This window comes from Sus scrofa, chromosome 5 (genome assembly GCF_054392235.1).
Source record: "Sus scrofa isolate SSC_HxYL_T2T_F1_AM1 chromosome 5, Sscrofa_HxYL_maternal_Yorkshire_Landrace_v2.0, whole genome shotgun sequence".
Taxonomy (NCBI): Eukaryota; Metazoa; Chordata; class Mammalia; order Artiodactyla; family Suidae; genus Sus; species Sus scrofa.
The window spans coordinates 73,662,460-73,687,805 of NC_139387.1; the positions used below are offsets into that span (position 1 = coordinate 73,662,460).

The following is a 25,346-nucleotide window of genomic DNA, read 5'->3' on the forward strand; positions in this document are numbered from 1 at the left end:
TGTGTCAAGGGCTTCAGCACAGTCCGCCGGGCTCGTGGTGTGCACACTCATTCACACACTGTGGCCTCTCATTCTTCATCAGGGCTGTTTCCAAGCTCCCTGTACCTCTCTCTGGGGTGCCCTTGGCCACCAGCCTAGCCTGGTCTTTCCACCTTGCCTCTGGCTCATCTCAGCATCCTCACTCCCTCTAGCCCTGCCCCCACCATCAGACCGGGGTCCTTTAAAATATGGGGCTGGACATCATGGTCCGTGTGCCCGCCCTGCGTGCCACAGCCCCCCGACACTCAGCAGCCTTCTTTCTAACACCATATTCCAGCCTGACGACGCCCCTTCCAGCCTCTCATTCAGACCAACCAGCTAATCTCTCTGAGACCCATTGAGACCCAGCCACTCCCTGGATCTGAAACCCTCAATGACTCTCTATGGCTTAGGTAAAGATACCCAAGCCTGGACACAGAGGGACCTGGGAGGTGGGCCTGTGACATACCCTGGTTCCTTTCTCCTCCATTCTCCTCTGACTTCTTCACCACGCTCAGTGTGCATGCGCTCACATGCACACACACGCACACACATGCATGCACGCAACACACAGACTACCAGGGACTCCCTCTCTATAGAGTCTCGGTTGTTCATCAACCAAATTTCAGCCACCGAGGCCCGCCCTGTCTCTAGATGGACATTTGCATCTTAATGGGGCCTCTGAAGGAACAAAAGCCTCCCAGACTGAAGGTAAAGAAGTCTGCATTAAAACTAGCCAGGCTGGAGGCAGCTGGTCTTTTGCAGTGGGGCCGGTGTCTATGGGGCAGTCAGCTGTGCCCGCACCTCAGAGACACAAAGGCCCTCCAGTTAGGTCGTGTCCCCTCCTCGCCCGCCTCAGACCCTAAGCCTCCGAGTCAGACCCACTCTCCTGGCCCCCAGAGCCTGGACCCCTTTGCTGGAAGGCTTCTTCTTTCTGCAGCAGCAGCAGCATCTCAGAGACCCCAGGGAGGCCCCTGGCTCAGCCTCAGGCCACGCCGGCAGCGGAGGGCTTGGCAGGCAGGCGTCCGTGACTCCAGGAGCCCTGCTGCCGTCCCCGCCACTAAATCATGTTATAAGCTGGTGTCTCAGAGCAGAAGTCTGGTCAAAACAGACTCTTAATTATAATAAAGTGTCACCCGCCGCCACGTTAATAGCGATGAAAATAGCAATTAAGTGTGTGAAGAAGGGCACGTGTTTTCCCAACAGACCCGGGAAGACGTCGCGAGCACATTAGCAAGAGCTGATGGACGGCCCTCCTGGCGGCAGGGCACGCTCTCCGTCCTTGCCCTTCTCAGAGCGTGGGGAAGGAGGTGACAGGCGGGGAAGGTCCTGTGCTCCAGCCCCGCCACACCCACAGCCCCATACCTGCTCCCGTGTAACCTTGGACAGACCCTGGCTGGGACGGGGGAGAGGAAGGTGCGGGGACCGAGCGGGCCAGTCCTGGACCAGCAGGGGACAGACACAAGGGCCACGGCCACACCTGCAGGGCAGAGGCAGAGTGACCCGGGGCCCAAGGACACGGAAGGAATTTTAGCCCCACGCAGAGGCCACTATGTGCAGGTTCCTAATGGTTCCATATACCTGCTGCGAGTCATTTTGGCCATTTTGGCTGCATCAGGCGATTGTTGCTCATGCTGCAATATTTGCAGGAAGGTTTTGCACTGCGGGTGAGTTATTTGGGGCACCTGAAGAGAGAGACTTTGAGGACAGAGGGGCTGGTGGGAAAACATGAAAGGACATTGGCTCATTATCAATTGATTCTACCTGGATTCAGAAGGAGTTGAGTATAGAAAGCAGCCAAAGCCTGTCAGTGCGAGGCCAAGGTTTGAACTTGGAACCAAAGCCCTCAGGGAGGGTGTTACATAAGGGATGCAGTGTCTGATGGGACCTGTGTGCGGTTCCTCTAGTTTTATTTGTCCTCTGAGGTCCCTTCTAAATGCCAAGGTGACACAGGCTGTGTTTCTCCTCGGGAAGACTGTGACCAGGGATGAGACGAGGGACCTGGACAAAGCAGGCTTTGGCATCAGTCCTACAGCAATCTCCCCTGACCCCGGTGGCCCTGGGCTCCTCCCTTTCACCCACGGCAAATGCTCCCATCCAGCCCTGAGCTCCCAGAAAAGTGGTGACACATATGGGACGGGGCACACAGGTGTGTTTCAGCAAGATGAAGGCTGGGAGAGCAGATGGCTACTTACGCTATGAACCCAGATTCTGTGATTAAAAAAATTAACTTGAACCATCTGAAACTGATGTCTTTCTAGACTTTACAAAAAAAGGTCAAATATCAGGAGTTCCAGAGTTCCCGTCGTGGCGCAGTGGTTAACGAATCCGACTAGGAACCATGAGGTTGCGGGTTCAGTCCCTGCCCTTGCTCAGTGGGTTAATGATCCGGCGTTGCCGTGAGCTGTGGTGTAGGTTGCAGACGCGGCTCAGATCCTGCGTTGCCGTGGCTCTGGCGTAGGCTGGCAGCTACAGCTCCGATTAGACCCCTAGCCTGGGAACCTCCATATGCCGTGGGAGCGGCCCAAAGAAATAGCAAAAAGACAAAAAGACAAAAAAAAAAAAAAAAAAAAAAAAAGCAGGAGTTCTCTGTGATGTGACAGGATAGTTTAGCAACATAAATGCAAATGCTTAGAGAAAGGACCAGAAAGGTCAATTCAATGTGTGGACAATGGTTACTCCAGAAGCAGCATGGGGCTGAAGCAGGTGGGCAAGGGGGCTTTGTTGGTACCCTATCAAATATGGCCTGTTCGGATATCTAGTAACAAGGATGCCCTAGGTAAGGACTGGGCCCCCGGGTGCAGGCAAGCGGTTCTCTGCACTGAAGCCTTGGAGGACAAGAGGTGAGGGCATGCAAACAAGAGCGCTCAGGGGAGTTCCCGTTGTGGCTCAGTGGATTAAGAACCCAACGTAGTATCCATGAAGATGAGGGTTCGATCCCTGGCCTTGCTCAGTGGGTTAAGGATCTGGAGGTGCCACAAGCCTCAGCATAGGTTGCAGACACAGCTCAGATCCCGCGTTGCTGGGGCTGCAGCTCCAATTCGACCCCTAGCCTGGGAACTTCCATTTGCCACAGGTGCAGCGGTAAAAAGAAAAAAAGAGAGAGCCCTTAGGAGGCGGAGCTCTGCCTGCTGGGTTGGACGTGTGCTTGGAGGTGGGGGTTGATGCCTATTACACAGATTGAGGTGTGGGATTCCTTTCCCTTATTCTTTTTTTTTTTTTTTTTGGCCCGAACCTACCCCCACTGGCATGTGGGTGTTCCCTGGGCCAGGGATTGAATCCAAGGCGCAGCTGCAGCAACGCTGGATTCTTAATCCGCTGTGCAGGGCTGGGGATTGAACCTGAGCCTCAGCAGTGACCGGAGCCACTGTAGAGATAACAGCAGATCCATAACCCAAGGCACACAGCGGGAACTCCAGGATTTCTTTCCTAAGAGCCCACCCCTCTCTGAAGGGAGGATCTTCCCCCAGCTGAGCCTCGGGGGCCTTCTCTCCTCTGATACAGCCCCAACCCCACCCTCACCCCAACCTCCACCCTGCCCTGCCCCCCTTGCACCACAAAGGACATGCACTGACCCCGCCCCGCAAGTTGTGCCACTATGGAGTCCAGTAGCTCTTTCTCCACAGCTCTGCTCAGTGACCATGCCTGTTTTTATCTGGTCTCCACGGGCTACCAGAGGCTCTGGCCGAAGTGGCCCTGCTTCCCAGTCTGAGGCCCTGCGGGAGCTGGTGCGGTCCTTCCGCCTGGCCCACAGGGTGCAGGTGGCACAGCTGGGTTCCCGCACACCCAGGCCCGAGCAGGATGCATCCACAGACCTTTATTAAACAGGCGTTGGTCACCACTTGCTTTGGATCCACGATGTCCACCAGGGGCTCCTTCATGGCAACATCCCGGATGCAGGTCATGTCAAAGCCATAGACGTTCTCCCACCCTGTGGGGACAGTGCGCGATGTGAGGGCTGGCAGCAGGACCCTCCCCGCCGCAAGTCTCCCAACCCTCCTGAGTACTACGGGGCAGGGGCAGCTCATGTTCCCCTGCCCAAGGATGGAGAGCTGCTTGCCCGGTGGAGGGCTTTGCAATGTACTCTGTTTGTACAGCTCCTGCTTTATCGTTAGGAAAAGCCAAGCTCAGAGAGGCCGAGAAGCTTCTCCAGTGTCACACAGCTGGACTCCCATAGGACTGGGACTAGATCCCAAATTCCTGCCTCTTCTCTACCTGTGCTCCTGCCCCCTCTCTGAGCCTGCGTCTCCTGCGAACTCTCTTTTCTGCCTCCCACGCTGCTGCCTCGGTGCCCTTGCTCAAGCCCTTCCCCACGCCTAGAAGGCGCCTCTCTCTCCCTCTTCCCATCCCCGCCAGTTCAACTCCTCATGCAGCAGAATCATGGCTTTTGGTGAAACAGGCTGTGGTTTGACTCCTCACACTCCCACTCACTGGCCAGGCCCTTGCGCAGATGCCCTAACCTCTCTGAACCTGTTTTCTCAGCTGCAAATTGCGGTGGGGGGGGGCGGGGGGGGTCCATGAGAGGGGCTTTGCCTTTCCCACCCGCAGTGATGTTCTCGCCAAGGATTCCTCCCATAAGACACAAACATCCAGCCGTGTTCCTTGGCCCCTTGGGGCTGTTCCTAAGATGCTTTACAAGAGGGACAGAGTCAGGGTGCAGGGTTGGTGCGTAAATGCCTGCAAGTCTGGGCCAAGATCATCCTGAGGTGATGGCCATCCCTGCTGCTGCTGCTGACCGACCACCTCGCCCTGGCCGGACCCGTCCTTTAATCTCGCCAGCAAGCTCACGAGGACACGTCTACAGGACACAGAAGCTGGCATCCATCTGGCTCATACTCAGTATCTGGCCCAGGATCCCACAGCAGGAGCCGTCCCACCCCTTCCACTGCACTGACCCAGTCATGCCCGAACCAGGAACACCATTGCTTCTCCCCATGGTGCCAAGGGCACCTTGGCAGAGGCTTGAGTTACCGGGCAGCTGGATCTCCTTTGTCTGTTTATTCAGAGAGGTTTAGAAATACACAGAAGTAGAGATGCTTTTCCCTAAAATCCTACAAGATTAAATTTTTAAAAAAACATTCACCAAACCAATGGTACCGTAGGGACTCATGTCCCTGTGTGTGTTTAGGAAGCGGGTGGCGAGGAGCCAGGATGATGGAGAAGCTGTGTTCCTTTTACTCCGATTCATTTCTCAGGCACACAGACTCTCCTCAGGGAGAAGAGGCCGGGAAAAAAAGAAGAGGCTCCCCTCCCAGAGCGTGAGCACTTGTGAAAGACAGGCTTGGGGATAAGATGCCAATCAGATCCCATTACATACCCAAGGCTGCTGCCAAATTCCCAACTGAACTGACCTACGTTAGGGGAAAGACGGCGCCAGGACATGCTTCAGAGGGCACCCCCTTCTAGAATCTGGAAATAGCTCTCCACGCTCACCCGGATCAAACGTGCACAGCAAAACACGCTGCCTTGGTCTAAAACCCTTTCTCAAGAGACCTTTGGGTCTACACATCTGCTCTCTCCCTCTCCCGGCCCGGCTTTGAGTGAAGAGTCACTGCAAGTGTTGGGCAGATATCTAAGAGTCTACGTGTATAATGATTTAAATCCTGGGCTTTAGACCTTTAATCGGCTCTGCTGTTTGTTTGCTGTGCAACCTTAGGCAAGAATTGAACCTCTCAAAGAGCTGGTTTCTTCTTTGAAATAGAGATGATGATAATGACAGCCACACTGCAGGGTTGTTAGGAGGATTAAATGCGATAATACATGTAAAGTACATAAGACAGTTCCTGGCACCTAGAAAAGCCCTTAATACTTAATAGCTGCTGTGATTACGTGGTTTGAGCTCTGGCTTTGCCGCCACCCAGGCTGTGGGATGGTGGCAGATCCATCTCCCTCTCTCTGGCTTGTTTGTAAGGAGAAGAGTTTGGGTCACTGGTTCTATGTTCCAGAATCATCTGGGACACTTTAAAAATACAGGTTCTGAGAGCTCCCGTAGTGGCTCAGTGGTTAACAAACTCGACTAGTATCAGTGAAGACATGGGTTCGATCCCTGGCCTCGCTCAGTGGGTTGAGGATCCGGCGCTGCCATGAGCTGTGGTGTAGGTCAAAGACGCGGTTTGGATCTCGCATTGCTGTGGCTATGGTGCAGGCTGGCACCTGCAGCTCCGATTTGACCTTTAGCCTGGGAACCTCCATATGCTGCAGGTGTAGCCCCCAAAAGACTAAATAAATAAATATAAAAGTACAGGTTCCTGGACCACAATCAGACCTACTGAATCAGAAGCTCCAGATCTGGGACCCAGGAAACTGGAATTTTCAAATCTACTCAGGCAATTCCAAGCAGAGTTTGGAAACACTTGGGCTATACGCGCCTCAGAGCCCCTTCCAGTCCAGTTTTCAAATGGCCATTGTGACACCTTCTCCAGCTCCTCCCAACCAGGCTTCTCTTTCTGTATCCTCAGCACCCAGAGCAGAGCCTCTGGCACAACAGAGGTCCATGGATAATGCTTTTTGAATTGAATGGTCTTCCCATTTAATGCCTGCACTGCTTCATGATGCCTGGTGTTTTAGGTACCTCCCTAGGGGTGACTTCACATCTTATCTCTCCAGCTAGACTGCCCCACCTTCAGTTATTCAGTGAAGGTCATTTAGGACATTAGATTTTTGTTTTCCTCTCCTTCCTGCTAACCATTCATTTCCCAGTAGCTTCTTTGCCATAATTGGAGCAGGGATGGGAGAAGATACCCATCAAGCACATTGATCTTTTCTTGCAATCCTGTCCTGTCTATGGAATGAGTGAATGTGGGGTGAGGGTCACCAGCCACCAGGAGAGGTTGTTCTTAATTTTCTGGGGATTCGGATAATAACATCAGAAGGACCTGTGTGATTTAGGTTATGGATTAAAACAAACTATTGAAAAGGACCGCACTCCAGTGCAATGACTAGAACTAAAGTAACAACAAAGCCCAGATCTACCATAACTATAGACTAGATGGAGTAAAACGCCCATTCTAATAGGCTGGCAGAGAAAAGGGTATGCTCTTTTCTGAGCATACCCTTTTCCTCTGTCTCTACTGTCTAGCATTACTCACGATGTCCAGCATTAATTTAAAAAATGACAAGACACTTGGAAAAGAGAGAAAAATGTAACCCATCACCACAAGAAAAAATGTCAATAGAACCACACTCAGAGCTCAGGTGTTGGCATTACCTAAGAGACATGTTCAAGTACCTGTAATAAACGTTTTAAAGAATCAAATGGAAAAACATGCACGAACAGATGGCGAATTTCACCAGTAGGGTGGGAACCATAAAAAAGAGCCAATGGAAATGCTGGAAGTGAAAATCGCAACGTCAGGGATGAAGAACGCTTCCAATGAGCTTTTGAGCAGAGTGGAAATGTCAGAGGAAACAATGAGCCAGGGAACAAAAACTGGGCTTCAAAGGACCGGAACACAGATTTCTCTCTTCCCCGGAGACAGCAGTAGCTGTGTCTTCCTTCCTCACCCTGGCCCCAGTAATTTGAGTTTCTCTGCCTTGGAGAAAAATAGAACCCGGGGCACCAGCTTCCACTTGCAAAAGGAAGGTGTGTATAACAGTGCAACACACTTGAGGTTCTTGGATCAAAGTCAACTCCTTGTATCAGGTAGGCCAGAGCCAGGAAAACTTTGGATGTTGGGGCGGCGGTGTTGGAGGACTCTGTGGAGAGCATGTGAGCCCTCCAAGAGGCCCTGCCCTTCAACTCTCCAGTTACAGGCACCCCAACTACACATGGGCTCCTTGTCATCGTCTGGATGGAGGCAGGGGGAGCCAGGCCCATCCTCTGACCTTCAGCAGGTGGCCCATTCAGGGACTAGGCGAACCATCAGCTAGAATAGCTTCCAAATTCCCTTCCAACTTTGAGATTCTAGAAATCTCCAGAGTGAAAAAAAAAAAATGTTTTTTTGTTTTTAAACGATTGCTCCTCACTCAGGGTTAAACCTTACACCTTTCCTTTCTTCTGCTGGTTTATTTCTAGTCCTTGATTCATTTTCTCATTCGTTCACTCAACAGAATGGGTTGTGAGCTTTGTACTTGGCCAATCAGTCATTCTATGTGTTCTCTAGCAGCTGGTGAGCAAACTGAGGGCAAATTGAGGTTCTGTATTTCACATATGCCTGTGGTCCTGGGTTGCATGTGGCTGAGAAAGGAGGGGAGGGGAGGGGAGGAGAGGGGAGGGGAGGGGAGGGAAGAGTGAGTGGGGAGAAATTGTTTTCCTAACAACTTCCTTTCTGAAAGCGACTGGGCTCGCCTCCCTCTCCTTGCCCCACCTAAAGATTTTTCATTTTTAGCGTGTTCTTGAGCCAACTGAAATTTACTTACAATCGTTCCCTTAGCAACCAGCAACCTTCCTGCTTTTACTTTTGATTTAGAACTCGGAGTAACTCAAATCTCTGTTTATTTAAAACACATTTCTAAAAGGGACTGCTTCCTTTACTAAAAACAGAAACCGATCTTTTTTTTAAAAAAAATGTTGAAATAGAAAAGTTGAATATAGCTTAAATCAGTGTTAAAGGTGTGTTTGATTGGGGGGTTTTGCTTTGGGGGAGGTGGGAGCTGACAGGCCAGAAAGCATTCCACAAGGAAAAAAAGGGGCTGCTTTTTACATTTCTTCCCCAGAAGGCGTGAACACCGCAGTGGGCAGGACAGGACTCCATCCCAGGGCCTCCAGGCCCAGGCTAGCGGCCCAGGACCCAGGGCCCGTCAGGGCCCTCCCCGTCCTCACTGCAAGGTGAGTGAATCCAAGGTCCGGAACACGATCCAGGCAAGGAGGAGGGTGAAGTACATTTGCTTTTAAAGCACGAGCAAGTTCCTTAAAGAGCTGTGCCGAGGGTTGGAGCTCAATAAATATTTAGTGCGTGTGAGAAGAAAGACTGTGCCTGAAGGTTCTCCCCCACACACGACGTGTACAGTGACGGCAACAACTCCAAACGCAGCTTTACGATGCAGCTCTAGGGCAAAATATGTCCTATTTATATATGCATTTGATCTGTGTTCGCCGTTGAGCTCTTTCTGAAATCTATCACGAGAGCACATCTGTCCTAGATTCTGAGCCACTGGAGGCCAACAAGCTTGGCTGCCACGCTGGGCTGCCAGAGCCACCAGCAGCAAGGGGCTTAGCAACACGTCCGGAGACGGGATCCAGGCTGGTGCGTGTAGCTCCAAGAACTGTCACATCCCTCGATCCTATGATCCGACTTAATCCTCACGGCAAGTCAATAGGACTGAGGTTTTTATCTCGAACTGAGACTCAGAGACCTTAGGTCGTTTGCTCACGGCCACCTGTAGGATGCAAACTCAGGGCCGGGGGCAGACGTCAAAGCAGATCGTCTTACCTGGCCACCCTACCTCTCTCTCATGCTTATCAAAAGGATGCCAGAGTGGCTGGAGAGGGCACAGAGCCTCAGGCCACGGCCCCATTTCTGTCTTCCCCTGAACCTGGCTCTGAACTTCATGCTTTCAGTTTATTATTTCCAGCTTTGCGTTTATATTTCCAGAAGGATGTGAACACACAGGCAAATGCACTTATTCTGTGGCACAGCCCAGCGGAGGCATCGCCAGCAGCATGAACAGCGACCAGATGGTGTGAGAATTGGGTGAACTCCCGCCTCCTAGCTTCTGGGGTCAGGAGGCCTCTGGCCATCTGTCCCATCTGTGAACCCTCTATAGGAGCTTTGCCAAGGGTTGGCGTTAGCACTGTGGTGTCGGGGGTGGGGACCCAGATCTGCTGAGGCCTTTGGATGGTTTGGAGTTTCTGCTTGTGCTTTGGGAAGGATTGTGTGGGGTTGTGGAAGGGGGTCAATGGTCTTTGCTTCTTTGTCCTTTTAATTTTTTTTCTTTTTGTGGCCATACCCACAGCATATGGAGGGTCCCAGGCTAGGGGTGGAATCAGAGCTGCAGCTGCCAGTCTACACCACAGCCACAGCAACACCGGATCCTTAACCCACTGAGTGGGGCCAGGGATGGAACCTATAACCTCATGGATACTAGTCAGGTTCGTTACCTCTGAGCCACGACAGGAACTCCTGTCCTTTTAGTTCCAGTTGAGGAGACATGACTCTTTCTAAACCTTGTGACAACATAATTGGTTTACTATCCTGGAGGACCAGCTTGTGTCACTGAGAACTGGTGCCCTTGAAATGCAATAGGACAAAACAGCCGTTTGGGGACCAGATAAAACACTGAAGAGTTTGGGGTCTTTTTTTTTTTTTCAAGGGAGCAAGTTTTCAGCTGATAAGCCATTATGAATACAGATGTGGGTGTGTCCTCTGCCAGCTCCCAACACGCACATCTTGCCCCATATTTTACTTGATTGGAAGGAGAATCGATATGATGTTGAAAAGTTTGAGGGGGATGAAAGCCAGGCTCAACAGGAATAGCTTAGCAGGAGAACAGTGATCCCTGCTCCCAGATGGACTTTGGGGATGACTAACCGCCAGCAGCGTCCAGCCACTGGGCCGGCTCTGCGAAACCTCAGCCCCCTTCATTTGCCACTCACACGACCTTCATTCTCTCCCTGCTTCATCTTCCACCAAAGGCACTGCTCATTTCTTCTCTGAAGCACCCCCCCACCCCTTGGGACCAGGGGAAACATCTAGAGAGAAGAAGCCAGAAAGGGTCACAGAGGCCCAGTCCAGCAGCTGTGTCCACAAGACCCGTTGCCAACCCCGGGCCCATAGGTCCTTCCCACCACAAATACACACACACACACACACACACACACACACACACACAGAGAAAGCCCAACAATCAAAAGGTGACTTACAGTGGATTTTGAAGTCCTTGTACTGTCTGTCTTCGATTGCTACCACGTACAAAGCTGCCCGGTCTGGAAACATAAGCCCTCCAGGTTTCTGTTGATGAATTGTGGGGAAATGGGTCTCGTAATCTATTCACCTGACAAAGACATCACATTTTGAACGGCACATCGAGTCACCAGACAGGCACCCCCTTGCCAGCATTTCTCATTCCACAGACTGCCGCCTTGGCCAGGGCTGGGGTTGGGCTGGGCTGGGCTGCTTGGTTTTTATTTTGGTACCAGGGAACCTTCAAGAGACCTAGGGGTGGGGGATGGGGGGCAGCAGAACAAATGAAGAGGGCAGAGGTCTGTCCAGTGAGGGGCGGTGGAAGACGTTCTGACTTTGGGGCTTGGGGAAGCCAAGGTCAAGAGCACGCTGCCCTCTTTGGCAGCCAGGCAAGTCCTTAGTCCATGTTGACCAGAGCAGACTTTGGACACCAGAGCATTATGGCAAAAGAGGCCAAGGGGGACATGTGGACCGGGGGACGATCATTCTGTCCCGGGATGCTGACCTGGTTTAAAGAAGGGGGCCTGGGAGCGAAGACCTTCTAGCCTAGGTCCTCTCTGAAGTCCTCATAGTCTTTCTAGGCTGCAGGCCAGGGGGTGAGCAGCAAGGCAGCCAGCAGACCAACGAGGGGACAGCATGCAGCATGCTCACCAGCCATTTGTCCCTGGCGAAGATCACTGTGTTGAGCATTGACTCGTAGAACAGACAGTAGCCCATCCACTCGCTGATAATAATGTCCACCTTCTCCACGGGCAGCTCCACCTCTTCCACCTTCCCCTTAAAGATTGTGATGACTGGAAAATAAGAACCCCACAGCCACACTGTGCAGGGACCCTGGCCGGGAACCATGAGCCCCCACCACCACCACCACCACATCAGAACATGCTGATCTGCAGGTGCCAGCGCTGTGCTGTTCTGATCCTCCTTCTAGGTGGCAGCACACCTGTCCCCTCACCAAGCTCCTTTAGACTAAGAGAAGTGAAAACTCCTTGAGTGCTTCCCCTGCAGAATGCATTGAGCAGCTCCTATGTGCCTGGGACTGTGCTAAGCCCATGACAGACACCATGTCATATAATCATCCCAACAAGTCCTTGAAGGAAACACACTGGGTTTATTCTCACCTAGAACCTGTAAGGAAACTGAGGCTTGGAGAGGAGAAACGGTGGCTGTGGAAACAGAGCCCAGGTATGATAAGCGACGATTCTCACACTCGTTTCTGGGTCCTCACCCCCACGTCAGGCTACCAGTGATGATTCAGACCCACAGAAGGAAGAGAGGCCGCCTCTGCTGCCCTGTTCACAGCCCCCGCTTGGCCCCAGGAGGTGTCCACCTAGGGCTGGTGGGGAAGGCAACTCCGTGTTTTGGCAGAAAAGCATGGGCTGTGCGCTCAAGAAACGTGGGCTTAAGTGAGCTGGATCGTCTCATTGTTGGCTGTGTGACTATCCGCAAGTCGCTTGACCCAACCAAACTCCAGTTCCCCAGAGAACACCCAAGGAAAGTGACATCTACTCAGTGGGAGGCTGTACTGATTAAATGAAATAGCACAGGTGACACGGGGGCTCACGGTTGGGGCTCTGCAGAAGGCATGCGTTATCTGACACTGTCTCCTTGGTGACCAACAAAGAGGTAAAGCGGGTAGGATCAGGACAGAGCCCCTGTTCTAAGCGGCCTCTGCCTCTGTGTCCCTTCCAGGACTGTCCCATCCCTCTGTGGCAGGAGAAACTTCATTGAGCTTTTGATCATTTGACAAGGATGTACACTTAACTTCGGAGCCTTGTTTTGCATCCACGTCTATAAAGATCAGAGCAAAGCTATCTTAGGTGCTGCTATGCAACTGACAGGGTGATGGATTGGTGGCTGGTTCTATCAGAATGTTTCCTGTGAAAGGTTACACGTGTCCCTGCTCTGAAACTCACTCTGCACCATCCTCTGAAGAAAACCACACAATGCCTGTGCTTTTCTGGGCCAACTAAACAATGGTCTGTACTCGGGAGTGAACAACAAAACAAAACGCCACTTCTGTCCTTGAATGTGAGTTTCATGAAAATCAACGTGGATGGGAGAGCTCTAGGTGGCAAAGGGCATCAGGCTTTACTCCCCGCCTTCACAGCGGGTGGTGCTGGGGACAGCGTGCCTGTCAGTGTCTAACGATGATTTGCTCTCCGGGGTGTGGCGTTTCATCAAAGCTTAATCAGATAAGGCCTCTCTGTAAGGAGTCAGACGCTTGGCCCTGATCACTCCCCAACTTGCGTGACTCTCCTGCTTTACGCATGTGAAGCCCGACCCCTGGGAAGGGAGCCTCAGAAGGCTAATCTTCACCAAAAGGCTTGGGAGGGGGGTTGTCAAGACCCAAGACCTAAGAGCAGGAACTCAAGCAAGAGCAGGACCCAGGATGCACCAGGAATCTTCACAAGGGGACAGAGTATGGGATTTTGGCAAATGCAAATAGAGTACCTCATTTATTTTTTATCCTGAAAAAGAACTGGCAGATAGATGCTGGACCCACCTGCCTAATCATTTGCCTGCAAGACTTGTTTGTCTTATTTTTGTAAACACTTGAAAGTGTTTTAACAGCCTCCCTTTTCTTTCTCTTTGCACATTTTCTGAAGACTCTTCCCTGATGTCTGCACGTGGCTGTGGGGCTCTGGGTCAGTCCCTCCTCCTGCATTAATGGTGACCTCCCTGAGGTCCAGAATGATGTCTTTTCTTGCCTCTAGTGCCCCAGGACCTCCACCTGTGTGCCTAGGACAAGGCTCCCCTGTGATTCCAGAGACAGGACTCCAGGAGCCCTGGGGGAAGCGAAGACAGACAAGAACTTATAGTCTGGTCCGACAGAGAGGGACGGACAGAATAACACTCCTTGGGTGCCCTGCAGAGCGAGTGAACGCTGTCCCTGTCCTCTGCACTGGCCTCCCCCCATCCACTAGCTGCTCTATCCTGATGCATCTGGGCACAACAGAGGATAGGTAGATAGATAAATAGGTAGGTAGGTAAATAGAAAGATCGACAGATGGATAAATGGATGGACAGATGGACAGACGGATAGATAGACAGACAGACAGACACACGGATAGATGGATAGACGGATAGACAGATGGATAGATGGATAGATGGACAGATGGACAGACGAATAGATATATAGACAGATAGATGGACAGACAGATAGACAGACAGACTGGCAAACAGGTAGCAAGACAAATAGATGATAGAAAGATAGATGGATAGAAAGATAGATAGATCGTAGATGTAGTGGGTCACAGAACAGCAAAATCCCAGCTCCTGCCTACCAAACAGTAGAAGGAATCAATTAACCCCTAAAATGCTGAACCATCTAGACTACTGTTAACACCACCTTTCTGCACCCAAACATTTCTCAAGGCAGTCGTGGCCCCCACTTGGCTTGTTGGCTGGATGGGTCCCATGTGAAAGGAGAAAGGCACACCTCCTTTTCAGACCCCTTTCCTCCCCTGGCATGGGTGCTTTTGTGCAGCACCCAACCTTCACCACCCTACGCTGGGGTTCTGGAGACAGACAACTTATGCTCTTGTTCCATCCGACAACCGCTTCCTCCTCTCTGGGACCTCAATTTCCTCATTGGGGAAAAAGGGAGAGAGACTGAGCCTAAACATCTCTAAGCTCCTTTGCTGCTCCAACATGCAGCAGTTGGAGGTGGGATCTCAGTTGCCAGAACAGGGATTGAAGCCTGGCCTAGCAGGGAAAGCACCAAGTCCTAACCACGAGACCACCAAGGAACCCCCTCAATTCTTCAAAGATGCACCGAGCACATGTAAGGCCTTCTGCCAATTTTGCCGGGGGAGATGCCTGATGTCAGTGAAGGGGCAGAGCCTCCATGTCCAGTTCGACATGAATCAGCAGCAATTGCTCAATCCTGGTTTTTGAAAGAGGCTATGCTCTTTCTATGGACCTGAATACAATGGCCCAGTGAATCATCAGGGATATTCTTCCTGTTTTCTAGAGTCGCCACTAGCAACCACTGAAACTCCCAGATGCCAGTCCGCAGTCTGCAAAGTGCTGCCTCTTGTGGTGGGGTGGATGGTGCCTGAGTGAGGGCCTGGGGTAGGCGCTCAGGCCTGTGTGGGCACAAGCAGCTATGGGCATCCAAGCTCCATGTCACACCTTTTCCAGGGGATCTTAGCCACAGATATCAAGGCTCTGATTAGCTACAGGCTGCAAATCCCCACTCCCGGCCTGGACCCCCACATCACTAAGACCGTGTCAACCCCCAAGGTGGCACTGAGGTCACTCACTCTGGAGCTGTGCTTTTACTCCATAGGGAAGACGAAATTTTGTTCAACCAGCTGTCGCAGAACCCTGGTTCACAAATTTTAGAAAGATTCATCATAATCCATCACAACAAGGACCCACACACTCTAAACTGAAACTTCAGGTTCACAAATTAGACACCCAGATATTTTAAAATTTTTTTTGATTATTTTCAGTAAGATTCTGTCTCTTGAGTGGTTATTACAGAAATGCAGTCAGTCTGATTCCTGGTCATTTTCCTGACTTGACTTTTTAAATAAATCAGCCCGGCCCCTTCTTCTTTGGGTGGCTAACGTGTCCATCAGAATCAGCTGACCCCACAGAGCCAGAAGTTAGCAGTGTCCCCGTTTCCGCCTCCCCCCACCCCGGGTCCCAGAGCAGAGTCTGTCCCACAGGAGGGTGGGCCCGAGGGTCATGGGTGTAAGGACAATGAGCATGTTGCCAGACAGGGGAGCCGCAGGATGCCACCCCACTCCCCATCGAGCAAGGCCACGTGACCACCCACGTTCTGGCAGCGGAGTAGGATGCACCGCCTCCTGAAGGCCTGACCTGCGCCAGCCTCCGCTCTCCTCCCCCAGTTGTGTTTCGCTTCCTAGTTCCAGGACAGAGCACCTGACCCTCACTGACACCCTGGCTGAATGATTGGATAGACGATCAGGCAATTTTAAAAAGAGGGTGATGGAGTTCCCGTCGTGGCGCAGTGGTTAACGAATCCGACTAGGAACCATGAGGTTGCGGGTTCGATCCCTGCCCTTGCTCAGTGGGTTAACGATCCGGCGTTGCCGTGAGCTGTGGTGTAGGTTGCAGACGCGGCTCGAATCCCGCGTTGCTGTGGCTCTGGCGTAGGCCGGTGGCTACAGCTCCGATTCGACCCCTAGCCTGGGAACCTCCATATGCCGTGGGAGCGGCCCAAAGAAATAGCAAAAAGACAAAAAAAAATAAAAATAAAAATAAAAAAATAAATAAATAAAAAGAGGGTGTTGGGTGTAGAGACAAAAGAGCTTCAAACCAGCTCTAACTACAGGAGTGACACAGGACAAGCGGTTGCAGAGCCGCTGGCGGAGTGATCTCTCAGAGGCCACCTCCATCATCTTCACGGGAACTTTGTGGTTGGTTTCATTGCTCCGTCTGCCGAGTGAGAGGAGGCGGAGTTGGGGGATTCTCGAAAGGGGGAGCCAGGACCTAGGCACGTTGCACAACTTGGGACACGCCCCCAGTCTCCCTGCAACTTCTGTCCTGTACCTGCAAATGGATCGAAGCACGACCTGATACCCACCAATGCCTGTGGTGTAAATACCCACACGGAGTCTGATGTTACCTGAAGGCGGCAGGGCCAGGAGAGAAGCTCATGCCGGGAGGTGGGAGTCAGGTCCATCACCCCCCAGTGACCGGCCCATCCAAAGTGGACCCCAGTTTTCTCAGCTCCATCCTGTCCTTTCAAAGCACTGTCACCGTTTGTAATTCTACCATGAGGTTGTGTGTCCACCTGATTTTGTGACTATCCTCTTTCTGAGACTTTAAGCACCATGAGAGCAAAGATCTTGTCCAGCCGGTTCTCTGCCAACTCCCTGGCATCCAGAGGGTGGAGGACAGCTCTCGGGGATGGGTGCCTGAAACCCAGTCCTGAGATGATCCATGGGCTGCTTGGTGAACAGTTAGGAAAGGAAGCAGCCATTTCCAGCAGCCACTGGTACGGGTTCATTAAAAACAAATATATCCGATTAATCTCATTCCTTCTTTGGACAGGGCTGTTAGTCAAATCAATGAATGAAATAATAGTAACGTTTATTAGCTGCTAACTGCACACTGTACACTATAGGGAGACACTTTCTCTCCAGGAAAGAAGCCCTGATTTGTAGCATCTGCCGATTTCTCTGTGTAAATATTCCCATTGTGGCCAATTTCAAGCCACCACAGCACCTGCACCCATTCCTCAAATTCACTGAAAATTTACCAAGGGGCCCCAGCACGGTTTCACACGCTGTAACTATGTAACGCTCCCAGGGACCTCTGTGGTCGGTACCACTAACAGTGCCATTTCCCGGAGCGGGAAACAGAGGCACAGGGTGTCAGCTGTCCAAGAGCACAAGCTAATCTGGTGGCCCTGAGTGAGAAGTAGCAGGACGATCTGACAAGGTGTCATCTCCATGGTCTCCTGGCCAGGATGCTGGCCAATTACTGTGTGGACCACAGCCGCTCCCCGACTGTGTTCCCAGGGGCTGATTCAGAGCTGACCCACACCCGCCCGCGGAAGCTGTCCCCCACGCCACTGCCCAGGGCTCTGATGAGGATACACGGGACACCACGCAGAGAACCATGCCCCCGAGAGCCGTGTCTGCGGAGTCCTAGTCACTTGCAAGCAAGGACCAAAGGATCAAATCTAACACCATGACGTTTGATGTGACGAAAAAGTGTGACTCTCCGTTTGGATTCAAAACATCCACGGGCAGATAAGACACAGGTTAGGAGCTGGTGCTTGGCAGCCAGGTGTGGGTGAACAGCAGATGGTGGTCAATGCCAGCTCAGCGCCACTGTGGCACGGCATCCTCCACAGCTCGGAAAGAGCAGGGTGGCATCTGGGTCCCTCCAGCCATGCGGCTGGGTCCTCTGCCAGGGTGACAGGGACGCTGAAGCATGGCAGAGGAGAAGGGGACGGAAAGCAAAGTAGAGAGTGAAGGAATGAGAGTGTGAGGCCCAGAGATTCTGGGGAAAGGCTCCCCGGCGAAGGGCCATCCTCTCTCTCTATGTGGCAGCAAGGGGACAGCGCAGAGCATTGGTTAGGCTGCAGGGAGGTGCTTCGGACAATCACAGCCCCAGGTGGCCGGGGGTGGGGTCCCCATCAGAGGGGTCATGGCACGACTGGGCGGCTGCCAGCATGGAGCCAAAGCTGCAGGAGCACAGAATTCAAGCACTGCCTATAAAAGGCTCAGGCTGTGTGGTCAGGAATGAGCAAAGCACAGAACAGGAAGCCGGAGAGACCTGCAGTTGATGTTTGCTGAGCTCCTGCCACCCCCAGGGGCCTGTGCACGGTTCTTTATGTGTCTTATTTCTAATCCCCCAGTGACCTGCAGGTTATGCATGGAAGCAGCTCCTGCCCAGGAGCAGGGGCTCAGATCTGGAGCCACCTGGCCAAGCCACCAAGCCCTTCCCACATCTCTCTGTGTGTCATGCTCTGCTCAGGCCACTCCACCTGTGACATTCACGCTCCAGACAAAAGAAGACAAAGGAGGGATCAATCGTTTCCTCTGGCTTTCTGAGAAGTGAATAGGTTTTTTTTTTTTTTTTTTTCCTAGAACTAAACATTCGTCTCAATCCCTGAGCTCCTCTATCAACTTTTGCAAATGAACCTACTTTTCTAGGCAGCCCAGCAGCTGTCAGGGCCCCAGGGCAGAGAAAGGGAAGAAAAGGGAGCCATCGGGGCTGAAGTCAGGGAGGAGATTCAGCCCGTGTGTGAGCCACGCGGCTGGAGAAGCCACGTGAAGGCCCCGTGTTGCCCGCAGGTGGCTGCGTGGAGGTGTGAGTCTGCCTGCGAACAGACCCATCCCAGGAGGTGGAGAGGGAGAGCCATTGATTGATTCTGGGGGCAGGTATTTTATGTCCTGGGTTGTTATTTATGTCTCTACACCTACACGCCCAAGACCCACACAAGTGGCTGTTGCAGCGTTTCTAAAGCATTTCCATGGGAGCCCAGCTGTCCTCTTTCTGGTGCACACTCCGCGGCAGGCAAGCTGGGGCAGCGGACAGGGCCGGGCGCCTCACCGGCTCCGTCTACCTGCTGCAGACCCCAGGGAGGAAGAAACGAAGCCAGCTTTGCCTTGAAAAGCCCCTGGGAGTGTGTGAGGCATAGGCCAGGCATGGGCCGCTGGGGGTGGCTGTTCACCTGGGGACAGCGGTTCGTCTCTCCTGGGGCTTTGCCTCGGCAGCACAGAATCAAGGGGGAGCCATCAAAATCCACAGCACTCGGAGCCACGAGGTGGGCTGAGCAAACTAGATGCCATGCTGCCAGAGGGGCTGCAGGGGCCTGGACCGGCCAGGTGGGGTCTGGCTGGTGAGCTCAGGCAGTGACCATGCCCTGGAGCAGGGCTGGTCATGAAGGTGAAGGCCAAGGTCGCTGGGAGGGCCTGTGCAGAGGGGCAGCTTGGCTCTGCCCACCAGACCCTGAGTCCAGGGAGGAGGTGCCCATGTAGGGTGTTGCCTGGCAAAGGGGCCAGAGCCCAGCTCGGGGTGACAGGCATGTGGGTGAGAGGTGGTGACAGTGGGCAACTGTTTACACACAGGGGGGTTGATCCCATATGTAAGCATGTTAAGAAGAATGGGAGCCAGGGTTTCACTGTCAGAGAAAGGAGTCACAGAGAAGAGTGGGGAAGGGAGACTAAAGCCCGTGGGGCTGAATTAGAGGTGCAGGTGTCACGTGACCATGGCCTTGACAACATGCATAATAGATAGGTGGGGAACACGTGCCATGTCCGTGTCATGTCCATACACGTGACACCACACACACACACACACACACACACACACACACACACACACACGAACTCTTCCAGCTGAGACAGTTGGGGAGCCTCCAGACCCTAAAATTGACAAGCATACCTAGCCCCATGTCCTCCTGTCTAAAAGCTACCGTCCGCTAAACAGAGTCAAGATTCGGTAAAGAAATGTCTAATTCTGGAACCAGTGAGATGAGCCTGCAACATCTGTGCCAGGAAACAAGAACGTTCATACAAAGTGAAGAAGGAAGAAGGTAGTTTGAGATGCTCCCAGGACCAAATCAGGGAGAATCTGAGCATCAGAGTACCTACTGGTACTAACGGCTATAATCCACTGAATAAAAAAGGAAATGAATGGGAAGGGTGGAAATATTTCCATGCTTTCATCTCTCAGAAACACTCATCACGGATCAAGGGGGAGAAGCCTGGCGGGCATGACCTCAACCAGGGATCAAGGCAAACGCTGTCAGGACAGGACACAACTACACGGCATGCCTCCGGAATGCCGTGAGGATGCAGAGGATGCAGCCTCATGTCCGGGGTGTCCCTCCAGGACAGGCGACGGGAATCTGACTGTGAGGAAGCATCCCCCACCCCTTTGAGGTTCAGCCCACAGGATGCTGGGCTGTGATCACCAAGGCCACGAGAGCTGAGGGGAGTCTGCGGGTTCCAGCTGGAAGGAGACCAGGACAGGACCACAAAGGGCAGTGTGTTGGGTGAGACCCAGTCCTCCAGCAGAGACGGGTGCCATTGCTTCCCCCGCCGACCTCAGAGGGCGTCTGAGCACAGATAACGAGGACGTGGGAGGGCTGGCCTTGTCGCATGTGGCCGCGAAGGAAACACCCCTGTTTGCAGGAAGCACACGCTTACGTATTCAGGGATATCGCATCCACAGCCTGCTCCCAAATGGCTCAGAAAAACAACCAGCTGCATCTGCACCCTTCTGTACATTGGGATGTGTCAGAGGTTAAAAGAAAGAAGAAAGGGAGGAAAGCGAGAGGGGAAGAGAATCTAACATGACAAGTGCTGGAGGCAGGGGAGGGGAGGAGGGACCTCGCGGTGTGAACCAGAGGGGCCAGCGAGGGCTCCGCACGCCCCCCGCCCCCAGGCCCCCACCCAAGGGTCAGAGATTCCTTCCACCTGATGCTCTGCAGTGACTGCGGGGCCGTGGTCTTCTGAGAGGAGGGAGGCGGCCAGGATGAGAGGCAGATGCAGGGAAAGGGGTCCAGGCAGAGCCCCAAGGGCAGGATCACTGCACAGAGAAACCTGGGGAGGGTCCAAACGCTCTTTAGGGCCCAGGGCTGGGACCCACCAAGCCCCAGCAGAGCCTGAGCCTCCAGATATTTGCACCCACCTTCTGCTCCTGAGAGAGTCTAGCTTTCACTTTCACAATTGGCAGGCACTCCTGGTGCTGCCTCATCAACCGAAACATGCCTTAGGAAAGAGTATGGGAGCAAGGGCCATGGACAGAGGGGTGGCCCACATCCCTGAGTCAGTCTCCACCTCTGTGAAGCGGGAAGAAACACCTGCCCCATCTCACAAGGTAGGGGAGAGAGATCAAATGAAAACACGAGGATGCCAGGCTCTGTCTCTCTTATAGAGAAAGAACTGGTCGGCTTTCTTTCTCCATCTTCAGTCTAGAGGTCACCACTTGGCCCGGGTCAGGTATTTTCCTGAGGAGTGTGCAGAGTGACCTGGCTCTGCTGAGTGAACCCAGAGAGGCTGGACAGCAAGCCAGTGGTCCAGGTCTGAGCTGCACTTCCACTACGCAGGCTGCAAAGACTCTGCTTGCGGCCCCTCCATGCAGCCTCTTTCCCACCATCACCCAACCATCATCGCCCCTCACTTCCCAGCATCCTTCCTCACTCAGCCTAGACTCCAAAACCCCCACTGTGTCAGTGGCTGGCTCACACCACCACCCCCACCCCCGGTCCAGGCAGCCCTCCCTCCACTGCCTGCCAAGATGCTGAGTGTGGGAGGGCAGGGCCCTCTGAAGATCTGGGTCCACTCATCCCGTAACCTTCTTGACCTGGACTTCCGTGCCTGCCCCTCCATGGAGGCTGCTCCTGTTAAGAACACATTCTCCTTAGTGGCCACAGTAATTCATGGGTCACATCTTTGTTCTTATCTTACTTGATCCCTTAGCATCCTCCCCCTTTACCCCTCTCTCCCAAAGGTCCATCGACCTCGCTGCCCTCACTCTGCCTCCTGCTGGCCCCTTCTCCTCCCCTTGACCTTCAAGGGGTGAAATGCCCTAGAGCTCCATCTTTGGCCATTTCTCTCCTCTAGTGATACATTATCCCCAGAAGACCTCGTCCTGGGGCCTTAAATAACACCTGTAGAGGTTCCCGTCATGGCTCAGCAGTAACGAACCCGACTAGCATCCATGAGGATGCAGGTTCAACCCCAGGCCTTGCTCTGTGGGTTAAGGATCCGGCGTTGGCATTGCTGTGAACTTTGGTGTGGGTCACAGACGCAGCTCGGATCCTGTGTTGCTATGGCTGTGGTACGCAGGCAGATAGTTGCAGCTCCTACTTAACCCCTAGCCTGGGAACTTCCATGTGCCACAGGTGCAGTCCTAAAAGGCAAAAAAATAAATACAGAAAGAAACACCTGTATGCTGAAGACTCCCAAACTTGTAGCCCATGCTCCAGCCTCCCTGGAACCCTAGACTCTGCTTGTCCACCTGCCTCTCCCCAGGGATCGCAGCCGTAACATGTGCCAAGGAGGACTCCTGACTTTTTCCTGTGTCCTGTCACCTCAGCATTCCACTATCCACCCTGTTACTCAAGGCAAAAAGCCAGTCCTGCTCCCATCTCATTTCTCCTTCACTTGTGTGGCCCATCAGCAGATCTACCGCAGAGCTACGAAATAGCCTCTGAATATGTCTCTGCCTGCACTCTTGATGCCTACAGCCTATTCCAGCCCATTCTCCGCAGAGAACGCTCCTCCCTTACTTAGAATCCTCCAAAAGGGCTTTGACGTCCTGAAGAGAAAGTTCAACCTAGTTTTCCTAGTTTATAAACGCTACATGATCCAGTCCTGCTCAGCATAGGACCTGGGGTGAAATCTCATCTCCCTGACTGATGGAAGGTGGGAGTTCTGATCAGGGAGCCTTTGGGAGTGAATGAGTGTGTTCACGATGAGTCTCAGAGGGAGAGGCTGACATGGCACCATTGCCTGGGAAAGGGGAGAGGGGAGGAAAGGAGGAGGCACATCTGTCTTTAGCCTCAGACTCCAGCTGCAAGAACGTCCATCCCCCCTACATGTACTCCAATGTTCACTGCAGCACTATATACAATAGCCAAGACATGGAAACAACCTAAATGCCCATAGACAGAGGAGTGGATAAAGAAGATGTGGTACATATACACAATGGAATATTACTCAGCCATTAAAAGGAACGAAATAACAGCATTTGCAGCAACAATTTCTAGGATGGACCTAGAAATTATCACACTAAGTGAAGTCAGACAGCCAATGAGACACCAACATCAAATGCTCTCACTGACATGTGGAATCTAAAAAAGGACACGATGAACTTCTTTGCAGAACAGATACTGACTCACAGACTTTGAAAAACTTATGGTTTCCAAAGGAGACAGGTTGGTGGGTGGGGGGATGCACTGGGGGTTTGGGATGGAAATGCTATAAAATAGGGTTGTGATCATCATTGTACAACTATTAATGTAATAAAATTCATAGAATAATAAAAAAATAATAAAGTAAATACCATTTAAAAAAAAAAGAAAGTCCACCCCCAAGAGCGGCTACTTGCCAAGGCAGCCCAGTCAGCAGCAGGGCTAGTGGGAACAAGAGGACCGCATTTCTCCAAAGGCAGAGGCTGGATCTGCTGGGCTGCCACTGGGCAGGTGTCCGAAGAGATGGGGCTGAGGGTTGTGGCGAGGGAGAAGGAGGAGGAATGGCTGCCACTTTGCAAAACACTATAGACGTCTACAGCTGGGGCCACACCGAGGGCTGAGAAAGGAAGGATTCAGCCTCAGGCTCGGCTCACTGGAGGCTGAATGGGAAAGACATGCCCTCAGCTGGCACAGCAGGGATTGGAGACCTCAGAGCCCCACGGGCACAGTCCTGCTCAAAGGGCCTCTGCTGGCCTCCACCATCACAAGGCCAGGTGCTCCCATATCAGTCTACGTTACCCAGACAAGGAAGTGGAAGCTCCCCTACCCCCTCCGTCCGTGGGAAAGCGAGAGAAGCTATGTCTTACTGTTGTCCAGGTGGTTAGCCTTAATGATCTTCTCTGAGTAGTCGGAAATACTGGAGCATTCAATCTAGAAAGGACACAGAACAAAGGGGCAAGCGTCAAAAGAATCATAGCACGTCTGGGCCCAGAGGGTGCACAGCTACTTTGGGCTCCATCCCAACTATACTAATAAATACTGAGCTTTTGGCTTATACCAGATGCTGCTCTAAGCACCTGACGTGTATGAAACTCATTCACTCCTCACAGCCACCCTGTAGGCTATAATTGTGCCCATTTTACAGATGGGGAAACTGAGGTGCAGAGAAGTGAATTGTCCAGGTCCAACCAGAGCTCATGGGTCTGGCTGCCTAGCCCTGACTCTCCACCCCACAGTAGGACCAGGCACTCTAAGGCAATGATGATGTCAGCTCGAGTTCTGAAAATCAAATGTCCTCCACAAACATCAGCTGGTCCAGGGCAGGGCCAGGAGCAATGCCCAGGTGATGGGGGGCCAGGGAGCTTGCCTGCTTCCTGGAAGCCACACGTGATGTCTTCCTGGAGATGTGACCCCAGCCAGGAGGGGACAGGAAGGGCCAATGGAGGTGGGGAGAGGCATGCTCACCCCAAACACTTTCTTGGCCCCTGCTTTGGCAGCAAACATGGAGAGGATCCCAGTGCCGCTCCCCACATCCAGCACGACCTTGTCCTTGAACACGTGCTTGTTGTGGTACATGGAGTTCCGGTAGGTGAGTGTCCGCACCTCATCCTTCAGCATCTCCTGTGTGGAAGGAAAGGCAGAGCCAATGGGTTCAGGCCATGTGGGTGTGCACCTGCAGGGTCGTGGGCCCAGAGCCGTCCCACCTAATTCTTCAGAGACCCCAGTGGTGTCACGAGGCAGAGCCACAGAAGAGTACGGCTGGACCAGGGGCTCCCTGCCTTGGCACAAACAACTCCAGCTCTAAAACTCTGTCCCAGGAAGATCACTGTATCCTTAAAGGAGAAACATCCAGACCTGGCAATTCATCAAAAACCAAATGAGGGAGTTCCTGTCATGGCTCAGTGGTTAACGAACCCAACTAGGAACCATGAGGATGCGGGTTCGATCCCTGGCCTCGCTCAGTGGGTTAGGGATCCTGCATTGCCATGAGCTGTGGTGCAGGTCGCAGATGCAGCTCGGATCTGGTGTGCTGTGGCTGTGGTGTAGGCCAGTGACTACAGCTCCAATTAGACCGCTAGCCTGGGAACTTCCATATGCTGCAGGTGCAGCCCTAAAAAGCAAAAAAAAAAAAAAAAAAAGCCAAAACAAACAAGCAAAAAAAAACAAATGAAAAGGGTCGGTACCAATACAGCATGAGAGATTTAGGTCAGACCTGAGGCAGGACATTCAGCCACCGTGAAGAATTGGTTTTAAACAGGTTATTGAAGGAGGCTTTGCGTGTATGTGCGTGTGTGTGTGTGTGTGTGTGTGTGTGTGTGTGTGTGTGTACTTTTTCTGTTTTTCCATTTGCT

At 52.6% G+C, this 25,346-nt stretch overlaps 1 protein-coding gene across 5 annotated transcripts in view; it reads right to left on the reverse strand.

Moving 5' to 3' along the window:
* PRMT8 (protein arginine methyltransferase 8) overlaps nt 1-25,346 on the reverse strand; it is a 177,044-nt gene that overhangs the window by 13,104 nt on the left and 138,594 nt on the right. For 4 of the 5 annotated variants that reach the window (XM_085025168.1, XM_085025167.1, XM_003481700.5 and 1 more), the window contains 5 exons: nt 24,460-24,615; nt 23,862-23,925; nt 11,511-11,653; nt 10,820-10,907; nt 3,834-3,949 (listed from right to left, as the gene is read on the reverse strand). In XM_085025168.1, the coding sequence (XP_084881294.1) occupies nt 3,834-3,949; nt 10,820-10,907; nt 11,511-11,653; nt 23,862-23,925; nt 24,460-24,615 (567 nt within the window). Of the gene's footprint in view, nt 1-3,833; nt 3,950-10,819; nt 10,951-11,510; nt 11,654-23,861; nt 23,926-24,459; nt 24,616-25,346 lie in introns of all 5 variants that reach the window. The other variant, XR_014845483.1, reaches the window with a different exon arrangement.